Here is a 19,315-nt window from a genome sequence, read left to right as displayed (position 1 = left end):
CTTTATATTGCTGCCATAGGCCTCTTACTCAGAAGTCTTCAGTGCTATATTCAGCAGTTGTTCCTTTTATTTATATAATGTTTTGCATAATTTCAGATGCAAACTTTAAATGGACTGTCTTCGAGTCACAGATCACGAGGGAATTAATACGTTTCCTCTAGGTACAGTGTTTCTCAACCTTGGCAACTTGAAGTCCTGGCTGGGGGATTCTGGGAGTTCAAGTCCACAGGACTTCAAGTTGCCAAGGTTGAGAAACACTGCTCTAGGATTTCTATAAGAATGCCCCGGCTGTCTCAGGCCGAAAGTCCATCCAAATCCATTATTATATTTCTGGATGACTCACTTGATGCCTCTGAGGTACTTGGAAGCAGGAGGAGGAGGATCAATCGATCACCCCATTCACCCCCATGGCATTCAGAAGTGTCCTCACCCCAACCCAGACCAAGCCTTGCATTTCAAGACCAATAACCCAAGATGGAGTTGTCCTCCATAATTGTATCTTGAGAAACCCACCTGGGCGAGTGCCTTGTGGTAATGAATTACAGAAGTTAATTCAGCATTGAAGCCATGCACCGTGTGAAGAATGACGTCCTTTTGTCCTATCAACTGTATCAGATGACCCCCAAATATCCAGGTGTTTGGGGAGGTAGAGAAGAACCTCTCTCTACCCACCTTCTCCATGCCGTCTCAGTCATGTCTCCTAACAATCAACATTTTCCCAAGGCATAGAGAGCGAAAAACATTGAAGTCAGCATTTCTGTCCTTTTGGGATCACATTTATATTTGCCACTTGCTTGCCAGTTTACCCCAAAAGGGATCCTTCTAGCTCAAGAGTCCTTCAAGAACCATGATTCTTGACTCTATAATCTGCAGAGGTGGCCCACCTGTTCCTTATCCCCCAGAATGTCTCTTTAGCTCTTTCCAGTCTGGCTTGTAATTTGTCCTGGTTTGAGGGACAAATTGCACCCCATTTGGACTCTTCAAGAGCCATGGATGCCATAAGGACCTGGTGGTTTATCCTTGTCCCATCCAATAAGGTCTCTGGGGATGTCTTCCATTATCTCTGTTTCTTTTAGTTGATTTGATTCCTTCCCTGCAAGAATCAATGTGAGCTCATCCCCCTGTCCCATATCTTCTTCCATAAGAAGGGAAAGAAGCATTCCTTCGTCTCTTCGATCCTTTCTTTCTCTTTGGTCTTCCTTCTTATCACCTTACACTTTTTTGAGAGACAATTCTGAGAATGGCCTTTTCCGTCCCTGGAGGAAGTCTTGCTACTTGGATACCACAAGAAAGGGATAACTCTTCCTGATTCTGATGAATCCTGGATGGAGAGAAAACTAACAAGAGTTGGAAGAGTCCTTGGAGGTCTTTTAGTCCAACCCCCTGCTCAAGTAGGAGACTCTCCAGACAAATAGCTGCCCAACAATGGCCAGAAAAACCTTCTTGAAAGCCTCCAGCGATGCAGCACCTACAACCTCTGAAGGCAAGCTGTTCCTCTGGTTAATTGTTCTAACTGACAGGGAATTTCTCCTTAGTTTTTGGTTGGATGTCTCCTTGATTAGTTTGCATCCATTGCTTCTTGTTCGGCCTTCAAGTGCTTTGGAGAATAGGTTGACCCTATTAGCTGAGACTGCCCAAGGAGCTGCTGATTCAGTTCTACAGAGGAATGATTGAGCCTGTCATCTCCACCTCCATCACTGTCTAGTTTGGCTCTTCAACACAACAAGACAGACGGAGACTTCAGAGGAGAATCAGAACTGCAGAAGAAACAATGGCTGCCAACCTGCCTTCCACTGAGTCAAGAAGAGGGCTGGGAAAATATCTAGAGACCCCTCGCATCCTGGAAATAAATTGTTTCAACTTTGAGATTTCTACCCTCAAAATGATGTTATAGAGCACTGCACACCAGATCAACAAGATACAAGGACAGTTTTTTCCCCAAACGCCATCACTCTGCTAAACAACTCATTCCCACAACACTGTCAAACTATTTACTAAAGCTGTATTACTATTCTTCTTCTCATCCTTCCTATTACCAATCTCCTTTTGTACCATGTTTCCCTGAAAATAAGACAGGGTCTTATTTTCTTTTGACCCCCCGAAATGTGGCCTTGGTCTTATTATCGAGGGGGGCTTATTGTTTTGGGGTGGCCATGCGGCTGCTGTCTTGCGAGCAGGCTCCTGAAGAGCCTGGCACAGCCTCAGGGGCAAATGGCTGTGTTACGGCAGCACAACACAGCAGCCACGAGGTGACCAAGCTCACGAGCAGCCACCCAGCAACCCCCCCCTCTCCAGCCGGGTAGAGTGTCACTCACCGGCCCAGTGGTATCCCGAAGGCTCCAAGCCATGCAAGCGCCTCCCCCACCCCCCAGCTATCTCAGCTTGGTGCCCTTGGGATGCCGCTGGGTCAGTGGTTAGGTCATTGCGCTAGGTCATTGAGTGGCTCTCTGCCTGGCTGGAGGGGAGGGCTTATATTTTTGCCCACCCCAAAAATCTGGCATGGCCTTATTTTCAGGACAAGTCATATTTTTGGGGAAACATGGTACTTATGACTATAAACTTGTTGCTTGTACCTGTATGATTAATATTGTTTTATTTAGTTTCCTAGCATGATTTTGATTGCTCATTTAATATCTTATGACTATTACTAAGTGTTGTATCTTATGAATGTATTTGGGATGACTATGAATCATGATTTGTCAGATATATTTTACGTACACTGAGAGCTTCTGCACCGAGGATGTATTCCTTGTGTGTTCAATCACACTTGGCCAATAAAAGAATCCTATCCTATCCTATCCTATCCTATCCTATCCTATCCTATCCTATCCTATTCTATCCTATCCTCTATTCTGTTCTGTTCTGTTCTGTTCTCCAAATATTCTCTAGCCATAATTAATGAGGAATATCAGTTGTATATTTACACCAAGGTTGATCCTGGTCGGTTCAGTTACTCAGTCAAGACTGCGAACCCAACTTCTCCAACATTGATGGAGATTTTTAAGAAGAAGCTGGGCAGCCATTTCTCCTGAATGTTTCCCCTGCTTCAGCAGGGCTGTGGGGGGTGGCTTAGGAGGCTTCCTCGGTTCCTTCCAACTCTTATTATTCTACGTTCTGTGTTGTAAGTGTGGAGAAATTTGACTTTCTTAACTTCAACTTTCTGACTAAGTTTCAACATATATTTTCAACATATATTTTTTAAAGTTCCCCTTTATGGTAAAGACTGATTTTTTTTCACAGACATTGGATAACTTCCCACCAATGTTCCCTCTAATTTTTTTTCAGTGTGGGCGGAAAAGTATAGCGTTCGAGCGGCACATTTTCATGCCTGAGTCCCAACCATTCTAGTTTAAACTTCCAGCTGCACTTTTTCTTCGTAACAACATTTACTCCAGCTTGACGTTTTGACATCAGCACTGACTGATGATGTACCTATAGGGTTAGGGTTTATCAATTATTACCATTATCTTTTCAAATTCATTTTGGATTAAATAAAAAAGAGCTTTGAAATGAATATATAAATGGCACTTAATACCAGTAATATTAAAATAGTCAATGTTTGATATACTTCATTTTAATGAATTTCGCTTGATATACTTCGTTTTAATGAGTTAACATTCAATTGCAAAAGTTGTCTATACACTGTATGCTTCTGTGAATGTATTATATGCAATTTGCTATTTTAAATGAGTAAAATTATTAAAATCACCATAATTAAAGTCTCATTCACATCTAAGAGTTTTCTTCCATCGTTAATTTGTAAACTCAAGGATTTATTGCCTGCATGTTCAACAATGCTTGTTGATTGTTTAAAAATTTGTGGGAATTTGCTCCTTTCTGTACAGAGGGTTTCAGTAACCTACTACTACTGCAAAACTAATTTCTAAACTGTATACTACCTGCAAATATAAATAGATTGTTAAAATGGCTCTACCATAACCAAATAAGAGAAAAAACACCTTCCTTTTGTTTATAAAGTAGTGATTTTAGTTTGCTCTATGGAAGTCACTATTTTAAACTGACAGATAGGAAGTTTAATTAGATTAAAAGCAAAAATATTCTCAATGACTTTGAAAATCCCAATGAGTTATCAAATATAGGTACTCCTTCGTTACAACGTGGGACTGGAATTTTTATTACTCAGCAATGTGGTCACAAAGCTGATGTCGTGTCATGATGACTCATGTGACCGGGCTCTCTCGCCTCTTTCCAACTCCAAGGGCATCAATCATGTTAGCCAAGGGATCTGCAAAGTTGGCTCTTTTAAGACTGGTGGACTTCAACTTCCAGAATTTTGAGAGTTGAAGTCCACCGGTCTTAAAACAGCCAACTTTGCAGACCCCTGTGTTAGCCCAAAGCCTGGCGCTGGGCTTTGCTCCGCCATTGGTGGAGCCCCGAGAAGCGAGCTACATTGTTGCTAAATGTAACCGGGGAGAGCCAGCCCAGGCAATAGCAAATTAGCCGACCTCCCAGCAGGTCTGAAGTTGGGGGGGAGTGGGAGCAAAACTCCAGGCAGGGCTCTCTGACTGTTCTAATTCCCCATGAAAACTGTTGTTGCCTCTGAAGCATTCGCTCCAGTGTTTTAAATCTTTAAGATCCCTTTCCCATTTTTCTTTTCAACCTACATTGATTAGAGAATCCTGAAGTCGGTCTGCAAAGTACTGCAGTAGAAAAGGTTTAGCTGGAGGAGGTTTTGATTGCGATCGCTCTGTAGTTCGTGTCCAGATACCTGCCCCACCTGCCTCTGCGCGGCAATTAGAAACTACTGCGCACGGTATTGCAGCCATGTGAGCGGGCACGCAGGCGCGCACCTTAGAGGGAACAGTGCTTCCCACTTACCTAAATCTTACCCTGTTTCCCTGAAAACAAGACCTCCCCAGATAATAAGCCCAATTGGGCTTTTGAGCACATGCGCTAAAATAAGCTCTCCCCCAAAAATAAGACCTCCCTGAAAATATTGCAACACAGCAGCAGCCATGAGGTGACCACGCTTGCTGCCTCCTGCACCTCAAAATAATAAGACCTCCCTGAAAATAAGGCCAAGCGCTTATTTCGGGGGTCAAAAGAAAATAAGACCCTGTCTTATTTTGCGGAAAACACGGTAGTTACTGATCTTTTTAGCAACATTCTTCCATCCTCCAAGAGAACAAAGCCAGAGTTTTCCCTTTGTGGAGGGAGCACCTAATGCAAGCACCTATTCTAAAGATTTGGTGCGCAAAATCAGGATGACCAACTTTAATATTGATCACAGGAGCATCAAGATGCTCCAGCTTGTTCTCTCATTTGTCCTGAGGACCTTTCTCAGCTCAATGTTTGTGCATCGTGGGAGGATGGGGGTCATCTAAGACCCATCTGAAGGAGGCACGTGTCAATGCACATGGTCGAGGGAGGAGAACCTGGTATTCTCCATCTCATTGGAGGTCCAGAGTGTGGTCCTCCAAGGACAGCTCCGTGGGGATGTGTCTAAGGCATGGTTTCCCAACTTTGGCCACTTTAAGATATGTGGACCAACTCCCTTCAATTCTGGGAGTTGACGTCCACACATCTTAAAGGGGCCAAGGTTGGGAAGCCCTGGTCCAAGGTATCTCAGCAGGTTCCTTTCAGGCTCTCAATGAGTACCTGGATGGGCAGGTGAGGCTCACCTTCCTCTTCCTGCCATTTTTTTCACTTCTGATTGGAACCAAATGGAATTCAGGCTGAAAAACACCCAAGCAAGACTTGTGCCGTTATTGGCCGACTATTTTGAGAAAAAGGCATGCGATAGTCCTGGAAAACCTTTGGCAAAGTTGGCAGAGTAAGCCCATCTGAGTTGATTCAGGCTCTTGAAGGACCTTTCATGTCTTTCTTCAGTCACTAAGACCCTGAAGACTGTAAGGGTGTGGAGTTGCATCTAGGCATGAGGCTTGCCAGAGAACGTGATGCTCCCAGGTGCTGAGCATGGGGTATTCCACGCCATGTGGCAAAAAAAGGGGTTTTCAAGAAATGTCATAACATTTTGAGGGCCTGTTTGACTTTGTGTCTACAATAACAACTCAAAATGGGGAAGAAACATCACAAGGGAAGCTGTTAATGTGGGGGAGGGGTGAAGAGAAGACCACATGAGTAGCAACCCTTTTTTAAAAAAGTCATTTAAAAAAAAGCTAATAGTGGAGTTTCCCATTTGGGGAGATCTCATAACCATGAAATGAAACCTGGGGATCCTTTGGCCCCTGCAAAGTGCTTAGCAAAGAACAGCCCCCCCCCCATAATTGTTTTGGATCACTGGAGGCTGATTGGAAGACTGGGCAACCATTTCTATAGAGTGATATAGGGCAGGGCTGAAATCCAGCAGGTTCTGACAGGTTCTGGAGAACCAGTAGTGGAAATTTTGAGTAGCTCAAAGAACCGGCAAATACCACCTCTGGCTGGGAAAAAAAAACCCTAGAATATTTAGGTTTTAATTCCATAATTACTTCTTAGGCTCTTTATGTTATCATTCTAGGAAGGCAACAGCAATAAATGAGTATGAACTGAATAACTCTTGCTGAGCGTTACTCATTGTAAAATCATTTTAGATTTCCCCCATGAAAGGATCTTGAGATTCTGGAACTGTCTTCTAACCAAGAAACAATGGTGATAAAGAGCTTGGATTTGGTTTAATATAGGTCACAAGGAAAGGACGGAAATTTGGGTTTATAAAAAGATGCCAGATTCCAGATGGGCCAAAAAACACCATGGCCAAGTCACAATTCTACCCTCCATGTGCTTTCTTGTCTTTTTTTTTTAATAAAAAATTTGAAAAAAAACCCTTTACAAATATTTACTTCCCTCCGCCCCAACCCCCCCCCCCGACTTCCCAGGACCAATACAGGGTATAGATCTTTAACAAAAACATTCTAAGATAAACTTTAAAAAAAGTTAATATAATCTTTCATTTGAGCTTTAACTCCTCCTTGCTAGGCTAGCTCTAAACAGATTATATCATTCCTTGTTTCTTCAGTCATAAACTATCTGGAATTTCTTGGTCCCATATTTGTTTTGAGTATAGTCAATCCATCTTCTCCACTCCAGTTTATATCTCTCGTTTGAGTGGTCCTTGAGATGTGCTGATATTTTAGCCATCTCAGCTAGGTTTGTTACTTTCAGTGTCCATTCTTGAATAGTAGGCAAGTCTTCCTTCTTTGTTGCGCCACCAACAATCTAGCTGTCCTATCTTATCTTTTGTGAGATGCTGGTGCTTCTAATGTGCTCAATGAATGGACCATTGTGACCTAGACAGAAAAATACAGCTGAGGGGAGAGGAATAGATCCTCCTCTGACTTCTGCTGTACATCTATGCACACATTGGTGAAAGATACACCTTCTTGAGACAATATCGAGTTCATAACATAGCAAAATCCATAGTTAATACTAACCATTTTGCAAAATGTTAGGCCACGCCCTGAACTAAAGTATTTCTCAACACAAGAAAAGAAGGACAAGTGAATTGTGTGAACTCTGAAAATGGATTTATTCAGGACCCACACAGTGTCTCTTGGTTTTGGATTTCCCTTTATATATACCAGCCATTGTGGCTCCTAAAGCATAGTTTAGAGCAGTGTTCCTCAACCTTGGCCACTTGAAGATGTCTGGACTTCAACTCCCAGAATTCCCCAGCCAGCGAATGCTGGCTGGGGAATTCTGGGAGTTGAAGTCCAGACATCTTCAAGTGGCCAAGGTTGAGAAACACTGGTTTAGAGCTAGTTATGACCTAGTCAAGAAACCGTGATGAAGTAGACTATGACATAATGGGAAACGTGTAGGCAACCATAGTCAGTTGGAACCCTGACAGGGGGGGTCATCATTTAGTACGTTGTGTTCCACTCATCCTTCGTACTTGTACATCATTTGTTTTGTTTATTACAACAACTTTTGTACTGCTCAAAACTGGATTTCATTATTAGTTTCTGGGTGTTGTGAAACAGCTTCTCTTAAAGATAGACACAAGTTTCACAAGCGGAATTTTGTAGAAGTAATATTTCAGCAGACCAGTTGACCAACCACAATGATGAGAGAACTGGAGGTCAAAACATACGATGAACTGTTGCAGGAACTTGGCATGGCTGGTCCAGGGAAGGACCAGGGAAGACAGGAGAGCATCTTCCAATATTTGAGGGTCAAGCTATTTCCCAAGGCACCTGAAGGCCAGACAAGCAATAATGGACAGAAACTGACCAAGGAGAGATTCAACCTGGAAATAAGGAGAGGTTTTCTGACAATGAGAACAATCAACCCATGGAACAGAAGTCACCTTCGGAAGTTGTGGGAGCTTCATCACTGGAGGCTTTCAAGAAGAGATTGTCAGAAATGGCTTAGAGTCTCCTGCTTGGGCATAGAGTTGAATTAGAAGACCTACAAGGTCCCTTCCAATTCTGTTACTCTAAATTAAAAAAATAAATTGCAACAGACACCTCTGGCAGTAACACAACAATCCAGACATTCCCCTTAAACCAGATCATTCACACAACTGACCTGCAAAAACAACCTCTGAGCCACTTGGCTTATTCACATGCAGCTCCCAGCCGTAAACACCAAGGAAGAGTTTGCTGCAGATTGTTCTTTGAAAAGTACAGATTACAGTGGTTGGAAGAAGCTTGGAGAATACAGAGTAACAGAACAGTTGGGAGGGACCTTGGAGGTCTTCTACTCCAACCCCTGCTCAAGCAGGAGACCATTTGCCATTCCAGACGAGTGGCTGTTCAGTCTCTTCTTGAAAGCCTCCCATGATGGAGCACTCACAGCCTCTGGAGGGAAGCCACACCACTGCTTAATTGTTCTCACTGTCATGAAATTTCTCTTTAGTTCTAGCTTGTTTCTCTCCTTGGTGAGATCTTGAGAAGATACAGTCCAGTGTAGGAATCTAGTACTACTGTCAAGGTTCCAAGTAATGCACCCATCACAAGCAGGACTCTGAAGCAAGTAGGCTCCTCAAAGAACAGCTTTATTAGGAGATTCAAAGTGGTGGGAAGCCAACTCTGAGGATTCCCGCGCTTTCCACCTCAGTAAAAGTGAAAGTTACCCCTTTCCCCAAACAAAAAATGACATTGTCCAATCCAGGAATGGGCTGCCTGCCTGGTTCCTCCTTTCCTCCTCCTCCTCTGGCCAGCTGGTAGTTGGAACGTCCTTGACTCATGAGAGAACTATTTTGTTTTGTATCTCTACGCCACTTCAGCTCCAAGCTGTGTCAAGCCTAAAGCCATGTGAAAAGAAATCTTGATAGGGGAAAATACTACAGAAAAGAAAACAGCTAAGTCATCTTCAGGATTGACAACTACAACATCTCCAGATGAAGGCCTTCTGGTCTCTGTCTAAACAACAGCCAAGGAGATTTAAATGGGACTTGCCATTAGAATATTTGTGTTGATGTCCAAATTTCATGGACATCCAAAATTTTATTGATGTTCAAGTTTTATTGATGTTGATGTTCAAGTTTTATTGATGTTCAAATTTCTTCTGTGCCATAATTCTTACGGTCCTTCCTATTATTCCTGACTTCACCTGGCCCTTTTTCATTCTAACCCTTTTTATACCCAACTATAAACTCTAAATAAACTTTTAAAATATGCTGGTGCTATTTTATATCTTGGGGTTTAAATTCTAGGAATTCTAGGCTTTTTCAGATTCTCAATTTTCCAGGAGCATAAAATTTGTAGAGTTGGGAAGGACCATGAGGAACATCTAGTCCATCAAAACTATTCCAAGGCCCCTACCTTGCTATTTCCACTCTGATTGGAGGGGGGGAAATGGTAAGCCAATAACAGGGGCATCCTGTGAGGGGATTGGTGACAATTTGCTGCGGCCAATTCAACTTGGCCAACTTGCTATGGTCAACTTGCCATGGGACAACTCACCAGTCAACTCATCCTGGGACAACTTGCTGGAGGACAGGAGCTACACTAATATCAAGGAAATGGTGGAATAGAATCATTCAAGAAAGAATGCAAAAGGAGGGACGAGTTGAAAAATGGATGACAAAAATTAAAATAAAATTAATTTTTGTTTATTTCAAATAATTAAATTTTATTGTGAAATAGTCCCACAGCCAGTTGCCCCTGATGAGTTGGCCACAGCAAGTTGGCTGTGGCAAGTTGTCCCATGCCACAGGTGGGGTTCCAGGAGGCCAGCCTGGTAGCAGAAAGAGGCTAAACCCAAGCAAAGCTTCCAATGATCACTCAGGTGTTCTCCAGGAGAGTCCTTCCTGTGGCCTGGTCATCCTGAGGCTTGGCGGACTGTTGAGTCTCTCTGGTGGGGCAGATCCTCCTTTTAAGCAGGCTCAGCTCCCGCATGGGACATTTGAACCCCACTTGCTACTCTATGAAAGAAAGGCCATTGCCCAGAGAGCCCTCATCATGTCTTCTATCTTGGAGCCATTCTGTCCTTGCTCAGAAAAGGCTTCCAGGGCCAGAAATGGGATGCATAGAAGGTCTCTTCTGACCCAACTTTGAAGGATTCCTCTTTCTTCTTGCAGGAACGTCTGGAGCAAAAGAACTGATTGGCATTCTGGGGGAGTCTGTCACATTCCGAGTGGAGACCCCTCCACCATTTGAAACAATTTCCTTGAATAAAATTGTCAACAGCAATCCCAGAAATATTGCTTTGATGACCTTCAAGGAGCTGTCATGTCCCATCTTGTTCCTCCACCCAGACTTTCAAAAGCGACTGAACATCTCCAGTGACTGCAGAAATTTACATCTTGGCCCTCTAAAGAAAGAGGATACTGGCAGATACAGTGTAACAATTGTTTTACCAACTAAAAAGACAGCAGATGAATCTTTTGATCTGCAAGTTTTTAGTAAGTATCCCAGCCACAAATTCCTAGAATCTCTCCTTTGCCCAGGAAGATGTGGAGAGGTGGGGGAGATTTCTGTTGGAGGATGGAGGGCTATTAGAAGCTGAAATCAAGCCATATCTTGCACTTTTGGAAGGAGGTCTATGGGGGTCCATCACAGCTCCCTTCAGGCTCCCCTGCCCATGGGGCACAGGCTGGACTGGGTCAGGCCAAAAGTGGATTCCCATGAGGATGAAGAGAGAGGCAGGTGGGCTTTGAGGCTGGAATCTCCAGAGAGTCAGTTCAGGATCCTCTTTGTGGATCTGGTGGGACTGGCTGGACCCACAAACTCTTTGGGGAAGAGTCAGGGGGTCCTTGAGGGTCTGAGCCTGGAGCCTCATCCTCTTGCCCTCAATCCATGGCTTGGTATAAACAGGGCTTGGAGGAAGGCAGAGGATGAAGGGTACCTCCCCCCACAAATGGTGGACCTCTCTCTTCACAATGAGTGTCCCATGTGAGAGGGGAGAAATTCATTGTCAGAGAAATGAGTGACACATATTTTTCCTGCTGTCATTCAAGCAAAACTATTCATTGACTCTCAACTGTTGCTGCTTGGCCTTCCTCCTTGGCCTTCTGCTCTTTCACAAATGGTGTCTCTCCATCTCTCCTGCCAAGAACGTTTGGTGGACTCTGAGCTGAAAGTGACCTGCACTCCTGAGGGGACTGGAAACAGAACCTGGCAGCTGACTTGCTCTACAGGGACCTGGGAAGACAGAGTGAACATCAGCTGGACCTCATCTGCCCAGAGCACAGGTCCTACCCCTGGGAGTTCTGTGATCCGGTTTGTCTCCCAGGAGCTCGATGCAACATGCAGAGCAGAAAACCCTGTTAGCCAGGCATCCAGGACAGTCTCCTTAAAGGAAGTTTGTGCAGGTACGTTTTTCTCCTCTTAAAAGAGCCCTTGAGACCAAAGATGAATCTGAGATTCTCTGGAATGGTATAAGGTCTCCTGACTGAGCAGGGGTGTCAAACTCAATTTCATTGAGGGCCACGTAGGGGTGAAATCCAGCTGGTTCTGACAGGTTCTGGAGAACCAGTAGTGGAAGTTTTGAGTAGTTCAGAGAACCGGTAAATGCCACCTCTGTCTGCCCCCCCCCCCCATCTATTCTATGCCTCCGGAGACCCAGCTGATGGGGAGGGAATGGGGATTTTGCAGTATCCTTCCCCTGTCACGCCCACCAAGCCACGCCCACAGAACCGCTAGTAAAAATGTTGAATGTCACCACTGGGGCCGCATCAGGGCTGTAGTTGACCTTGAGGGCCAGGTGGGCATGGCTCCCCAAATTGCTGGCATGTTTCCTCTTCACATTGGGTAGACTGGGCCAAAGTGACGTCGGCCAGCCCCTTACATCTTCCAGGACAGTCCCACAGGCCGGTTCCAAAGACATCACGGGTCGAATCCTGCCCACAGACCTTGTGTTTGACACCCTCCATGGGGTTGGACTAGGAGACCCCCAAGAAGACATAGAAAATCTTCCAACTTTGTTATGCTGTTACATTTAGCTGAGAGACCAAAGTTTATGGAGAAGGTAGATCTTCCCATGCAGAAGAACCATGGGATTTGGAAAGGGGTTGGGCTACAACCAACAATTCACAATTCTGGACAAACATGTGGATTATGATCCTTAAGCACTACTTCCTACCAACCATCACCTTTAATTTATATTCCTTTAATTTTTCCTCTTTTGATCACGTTGAGGGGAAGGAATCTCCCACTGGCCTTGGGAATCCTATTTAGCCTTTTAGTTTTCCATTTCCATCAGATTACATGCACAGCATTAAAAACTAGAAAAAAGCTGGTTGAGGATTTTCTCCAGCTCTGGCGCCACTTAGCATCTCAGCATTTCCTGAGGTTGGCGACTGAGGCACACCAGGTGCACCTTCCCCTTGTGAACGAGAAGGCCTCACCTGCAAAGTTTCATTTGGATGCCTCTGTTAGCAAATCCCCTACAGACCGTGTCCAGCAAAAGAAACTTACTCTGCAGACGAGAGCAATAGCACTCAGACGGAGATATCACTCCACAGTGCTTTACAGACAGTGAAATGCAGAGCAGGCTTCCAGCAAAAGTGACCAATTAATTTGGGGAATGTAGCCAAATTGCTCTGGTTTACCCTGATTGTAGGATCCATGGCCTATCAGACCCACACATGTAGAGTTCAAGCTAGCAACTTTATTGTCCTCTGCCTATAATACAGGAATCTCCCCCGACTTGCAGCTGGGAAAGGCCAGATAAGGCTTTCAGAGCTTTGGCTTCTTGTGTTTATATAGAGAGTAGGCTAATTCCCCACCTGAGCCCCCCTCCCAACAGGGACACAGAATCGAGGGGTGGTGGTGGTTAGGAACCTGGAGGGATCCTCAGACAAGGAGTCACAATTCCTCATTTGATTCTTTGCTGGAGAGATCTTTAATGGTGACAATCAGTGGTGGGATTCAGCCAGTTCGCACCACTTTGGGAGAACCGGTTTTTAACTTCCTGTGCAGTTTGGTGATACTGGTTGTTGGAAGAAATCATTAGGGCAGAGAACCGGTTGTTAAATTATTTGAATCCCACCACTGGTGGCGATGACCCTGCACAGAGATTCCATTTATTGGGAAGATATTTCACCTAATTAAATCTAGGAAAATTGGCAAAGCTGTTGAATAGAAATATATTTTGCCGAAAAAGATCCAGCAACAGATATATCAGTTTGGTAAAGAAGATGGTTTTACCTTAAGATGGCTAATGACGCATACGTCTTGTGTTTAAAGCAAGAGGGATATTAGTGCTTCAAACCTCTCATTGCCATTTGGAGAATGCAGTTACTCAACTCATTTTGCAAGCCTTTTAACGCAGAAATATGATAATGATCACATTGCATGCATTTCCTGTTCTACTTTTGCTCTCATTCCTCCAGTTTCCATTTGCAATAGTTTTGTCTTTGTAGTAAATGCTTTGACCTGAGAAAATCACAAAATTAACTAGGCTTGGCATTTTGCTTCAAGGCGGGTTAATGAGGTCTTTTGGCTATTAATCGGATGGCTTCACCCAACCAGAGATGCATGATTTCTCACTGCCTGATCTCTGTTTCCTTTCGATCTGCTCTCTTCCACTTGCATTCTGCTCATCACGCTGAACCCCAGAAGAGAGACCTGGGACCGAGGACCCCCAAGTGAATGGTGAGCTCCACCTCCTCCTTGTAGCTTCCACCCTTCCCTGAGCTTGACTGTTTTCTTGCAGACGTTTCATGACCAAACTAGGGAATATCATCAGTGCTAGCACAAAACATCAATCAGCCATTAAACAAAGAACAACAAAAGCCATCCAAAAAGATAAAGTTATTAGCTGGAAAAATAAGGAATAAATATAGGAAAAATCGTAAATGGTAAGTGCCATAAAGAGGAAAGGAACAATAGGACAATATCAACAATACATTTGGCTAAATTAGGGAAAATAATAATCACTTAATAGACATTTGGGTATCATTGAATTATTTATCCAGCTGTAAGCTTTCTGTGTCCATTTCTGTTGATTTTTATGCTCCTGTTTATATGTGTTGTTCTTAATAAAGTGTGTTATGTATGTTGCAGATTAATAAAACAGATGTGTTTTTGTATGTTTATGTGCATTAATAAAGCTATGTATGCTATAAATAACACTGGTGTGTTTTCGCATGTTGCAGATTAATAAAGCTATGTTCTTAATAAAGTGTGTTATGTATGTTGCAGATTAATAAAACAGATGTGTTTTTGTATGTTTATGTGCATTAATAAAGCTATGTATGCTATAAATAACACTGGTGTGTTTTCGCATGTTGCAGATTAATAAAGCTATGTCCTTAATAAAGTGTGTTATGTATGTTGCAGATTAATAAAACAGATGTGTTTTTGTATGTTTATGTGCATTAATAAAGCTATGTATGCTATAAATAACACTGGTGTGTTTTCGTATGTTGCAGATTAATAAAGCTATGCGCTTTTACATGTTGCAAATGAATAAAGCTGATGTGTTTCTGTATGTTGTACATAAAACAGGGTGTCTGTAAAAAAGAACTCCAGAGAACAGAAACAAGCATATTGTTATTACACTATTGAAGCTAACTATGTCTGGTTTGAGTTTGCAGGTAATCCCTGAGTTACAACAGTTCACTTAGCGGCTGTTCAAAGATTCAACCCCCCCCCAAAGTACTTACGACCCAGTCCCAAAATTTTGAATGCTGCAGCACCATGGCCATCATTCACACTTACCGTGTTTTCCCGAAAATAAGCCCTAGTGAGGGAGTTGGGCATGGTCAGCACAGCTCAACCTCATGAGGGGATAAATGGGGAACTCATCGAATTTGCAGATGACACCAAGCTGGCAGAATAGCCAACACCCCAGAGGACAGGCTAAAGATACAGAAGGATCTTGACAAACTTGAACATTGGGCACTATCTAACAAAATGAAATTCAATGGTGAAAAGAGTAAAAGTTCTACATTTAGGCAAGAAAAACGAAATGCACAGGTACAGTATAGGTGGTACCTTCCTCAGTAGTAGTAACTGTGAGATGGATCTTGGAGTCCTAGTGGAGAACCATTTAAATAGGAGCCAGCTGTGTGCAGCAGCTGCCAAAACAGCTAACACAGTTCTAGGCTGCATCAACAGAGGGAGAGAATCAAGATCACGTGAAGTGTTAAGACCACTTTATCAGGCCTTGGAAAGGTCACACTTGGAATCCGGCATTCAGTTTTGGTCTCCACGATGTAGAAAAGATGTGGAGACGTTGGAAAGAGTGCAGAGAAGAGCAACAAAGAGGATTAGGGGACTGGAGGCTAAAATCTATGAAGAACGGTTGCAGGAACTGGGTATGTCTAGTTTAATGAAAAGAAGGACTAGGAGAGACAGGATAGCAGTCTTTCAATATCTCAGGAGTTGCCCCAAAGAAGAGGGAGTCAAACTATTCTCCAAGGCAACTGACGGCAGAACAAGAAGCAATGGATGGAAACTAATCAAGGAGAGAAGCAACTTAGAACTAAGGAGGAATTTCCTGGCAGTTAGAACAATTAATCAGTGGAACAGAAGTTGCCTCCAGAAGTTGTGAATGCCCCAACACTGGAAGTCTTTAAGATAGCCATTTGCCTGAAATAGGGCTTCCTGCCTAGGCAGGGGGTTGGACTAGAAGACCTCCAAGGTCCCTTCCAACTCTGCTATTGCATATTGTCCATTCACAAACAAGGGCAGCAAACCCTGAGGTGGTGCTTAGCATGGCAGCTCCTTCCCTTCCCCGTGGGGACTCTGCTCCTTAATCACGGCCCCATGGATTGGCTAAGCCAGCAAGGGCCAGGAGCTCCTTCCCGTTCTGTCTCTCCAGGTGCCTGAAGGGGTTTCCAGTGCCCTTGAACCAGGCCCGGCTCTGCCTGTGGTGCCAGGCAACCTCACAGCCAAGGGCCTCTCTCTCCCACCGTGACCCGTCAAAACCGCGGAGGACAAAATCGCGCTCAACGAAAGCGCTCTCCCACAGCCCCCCTTGTGGTTCTGGAGCATCCATGGTTCCCACTCCACCAGAGCTGGAGCTCAGTCTTGCTCAGGCTGCTGCTACAGAACGACAAAGCGGAATATCCCTTCTCCTCGTGCCTCTAGCCCGGCTGCTGTTGGCCTCGTGTGGGTTCTTCAACCTCCTGGCCATGCTGCTCGTGGCTGCCCTGGTGGGCGGCTTCTGCCTGGTGGTTAGGGAAGACGGGGTTTGGGGTCCCTCTTCCACCCCTCTGTCCCACTGCAGGGCCACCATGGAACTCCTGCCTGCCAAAGGCGTGGTTCCACCTCTTCCCTGCCCTGCATGGCTTCAGCGGGCAGAGGCTCAGGGGTGGCCCTGGAGTGGGACAGATGGATGAGAGGTTGCCTCTTCCTCTTTTGCACCCAAACCCCCCTCTTTCCTGGTCACCGGGGTTTTGGGGTGCAAAAGAAGGAAGGGGCATGGCCTTCTGCCTCATTGTAGCGATAGCCTGAGCATAGCAATAGCAATAGCAATAGCAGTTAGACTTATATACCGCTTCATAGGGCTTTCAGCCCTCTCTAAGCAGTTTACAGAGTCAGCATATCGTCCCCACAATCTGGGTCCTCATTTCACCCACCTCGGAAGGATGGAAGGCTGAGTCAACTCTGAGCCGGTGAGATTTGAACAGCCGAACTGCAGAACTAGCAGTCAGCTGAAGTGGCCTGCAGTGATGCACCCTAACCACTGCGCCACCTCGGCTCTTTTGAGCCTGAGCTCCAGTGTCCCAGGAGCAGCAGGGCCAGCAGGCAGGGCAAGCATAGGCTGGGGCACACCAAGAGTTTGGCCCATTGCAGCCACAGGCAAGTGGACAGTGGGATGGAGTGTAGGGCCGGCGACACAGCTGGCTGGAGAATTCTGGGAGTTGAAGTCCACAAGTCTTAAAGTTGCCAAGTTTGGGAACCACTGCTGTTCAAGCAGGAGATCCAGGGGTGAAATCCTCCCAGTTTGGCCTGGTTCTGCGAACTGGTAATAAAAAAGCTTCTGAGGATTGTGTGGCTCAGCTGTGAGCCATGTGATCGTCAGAAGCTTTCCCCCCGCTTTTTAAAGCATTTTTCGCTGCCAGTTCACCCAAACTAGCAGGGAAAAAAATGCTTTAGAAAGTGGTGGGGATGGGGGTGCTGTGAAAGAGAGAGGGGGGGATGGAGGGAGGGAAAAAGGAGAGGGAGAAAGAACCACAAACATGGCACTAGACGCGGCTTCAGAGGATACCTTGAAAGAACACAGCAATCCAGGGCTGGAAGGTACCTGGAGGTCATCTAGTCCAACCCCCTGCTCCAGCCAGACAGTGTTAAAGTGAGTTTCTGTCTTTTGACACTCCCACCCCCGGTCACATGACTACATAGCCATGTCCACCAGTGACATGCGGTGAGGTTTATGTCTGGTGAGGCACCGACACAATGGTGGGTTTCAAATTTTTTTAGACTTGTGGACTTCAACTCCCAGAATTCCACAGCCAGGCATACTCAGTTCCGATTTAAAGCAACAGCATTTGTTCTTCTCCTTTGCGAAAAAGTTTCCTTCATTCTTTTCCTTCTCCCTCCCCCTCCTTCCTCCCTCTCTCCCTCCCCCCCCTTCTCAAACAGACACACGCACACAGAGAAGTTGGATTGGACTACTTCTCCTACCCCTTCCCTCTCTCACTCACTCTCTCTCAAACAAACACAGAAGTTGGATTGGGTATATTTTCCAATGGCTTGAAAGCAGCTCCTCTGCCATACCCCCCCCCCCAATTCCCCTGCTGCCTTCCAATCCGAGCCTTTGATTGCAGGCAGAGCCACATTGCCTTTTCAAACTTGTAATCAGTGAAGCTGGGCTTATATAGTTTTATCCAGCTGTGTGTGTGTGTGTGTGTGTGTGTGTGTGTGTGTGTGTGTGTGTTTGAAAAGGCAACGTGGCTCTGCCTGCAATCAAACTATAAATAAACAAATCAAATTCAAATTCAAACTACACTTGGGGAGGGATGTACACTTGAGGATGAAGTTTGAATTCCTCCCCCTCCCTCCGACCCACACGTACCTTTTCCAGCTGTTTCAGAGAGGATTTCAACTCTCCTCTTGCTTGACATCATGAAAAGAAAAAAAATGTAAAAGGAGAAAGGCAAGAGCTGAAGTCAGGCTGAGCTAGTTGCTGCCAGAGTCACTGTGGATGACTTTGCTTAACTGTTTAAAAAAAGCCTCTAAAAAGTGCCCTCTACAGGAGGAGGCAGGAGAACGATGTGCCTCACCTACGTCGGGAATTTTTCAGCTTTTAACGCTTGCTTAACTCTACTCGAGTGAGCATAAAACGGCTAAAGTCAGACTAGATGAGGCACGTCATTCTCCTGCCTCCTCCTGTAGAGGGCGCTTTTTAGAGGCTTTTTTAAACAGCCGCCTCGTTTCCAATTGCAGGGCGTGGGGGTGTCAAAGACAAGGGAGCACCCCCTGCGTGGCTTGTTCAAACAGCAGAAGAGGGAACAGGAGGGGAGTTCTACGTGGGGCTTTTCAAACAGCCAAACTTTTCAAACAGCCAAAGAACGAAAGAAAGAGGGAGAGAGAGAGAGAGAAAGAAAGAAAGAAAGAAAGAAAGAAAGGAAGGAAGAAAAAAAGGAAGGAAGGAAGAAAGAAAGAAAGAGGGAGAGGGAGAGAGAGATACTCAAGAAAGAAAGGAAGAAGGAAGGAAGGAAGGAAGGAAGGAAGGAAGGAAGGAAGGAAGAAAGAAAGAAAGAGGGAGAGACTCAAGAAAGAAAGAAAGAAAGAAAGAAAGAAAGAAAGAAAGAAGGAAGGAAGGAAGGAAGGAAGGAAAAAGAAAGAACTTATGATCACAATTGAGCCCAAAATTTTGGTTGCTAAGCAAGAGCATTGTTAAATGAGTTTCACCGCATTTTACAAGTTGGCCATTCCCACCCGGTCACATGACTGCCAAGCCACGCCCACAAAATAGGCTACACCTACAGAATAGTTTCTAAAAAAATGTGAAA

General features: G+C 44.7%; 1 protein-coding gene across 1 annotated transcript in view; it reads left to right on the top strand.

The window, feature by feature from the left end:
• Positions 1-19,315, top strand: part of LOC116520087 (SLAM family member 5-like) — a 51,680-nt gene that overhangs the window by 9,301 nt on the left and 23,064 nt on the right. Inside the window, exons 2-4 of the mRNA XM_032234239.1 lie at positions 10,487-10,810; positions 11,462-11,719; positions 13,968-14,003. Of these exons, the coding sequence (XP_032090130.1) occupies positions 10,487-10,810; positions 11,462-11,719; positions 13,968-14,003 (618 nt within the window). The remainder of the gene's footprint in view (positions 1-10,486; positions 10,811-11,461; positions 11,720-13,967; positions 14,004-19,315) is intronic.

This window comes from Thamnophis elegans, chromosome 17, assembly GCF_009769535.1.
Source record: "Thamnophis elegans isolate rThaEle1 chromosome 17, rThaEle1.pri, whole genome shotgun sequence".
Taxonomy (NCBI): domain Eukaryota; kingdom Metazoa; phylum Chordata; class Lepidosauria; order Squamata; family Colubridae; genus Thamnophis; species Thamnophis elegans.
This window is presented reverse-complemented; position numbering and strand designations above follow the sequence as displayed.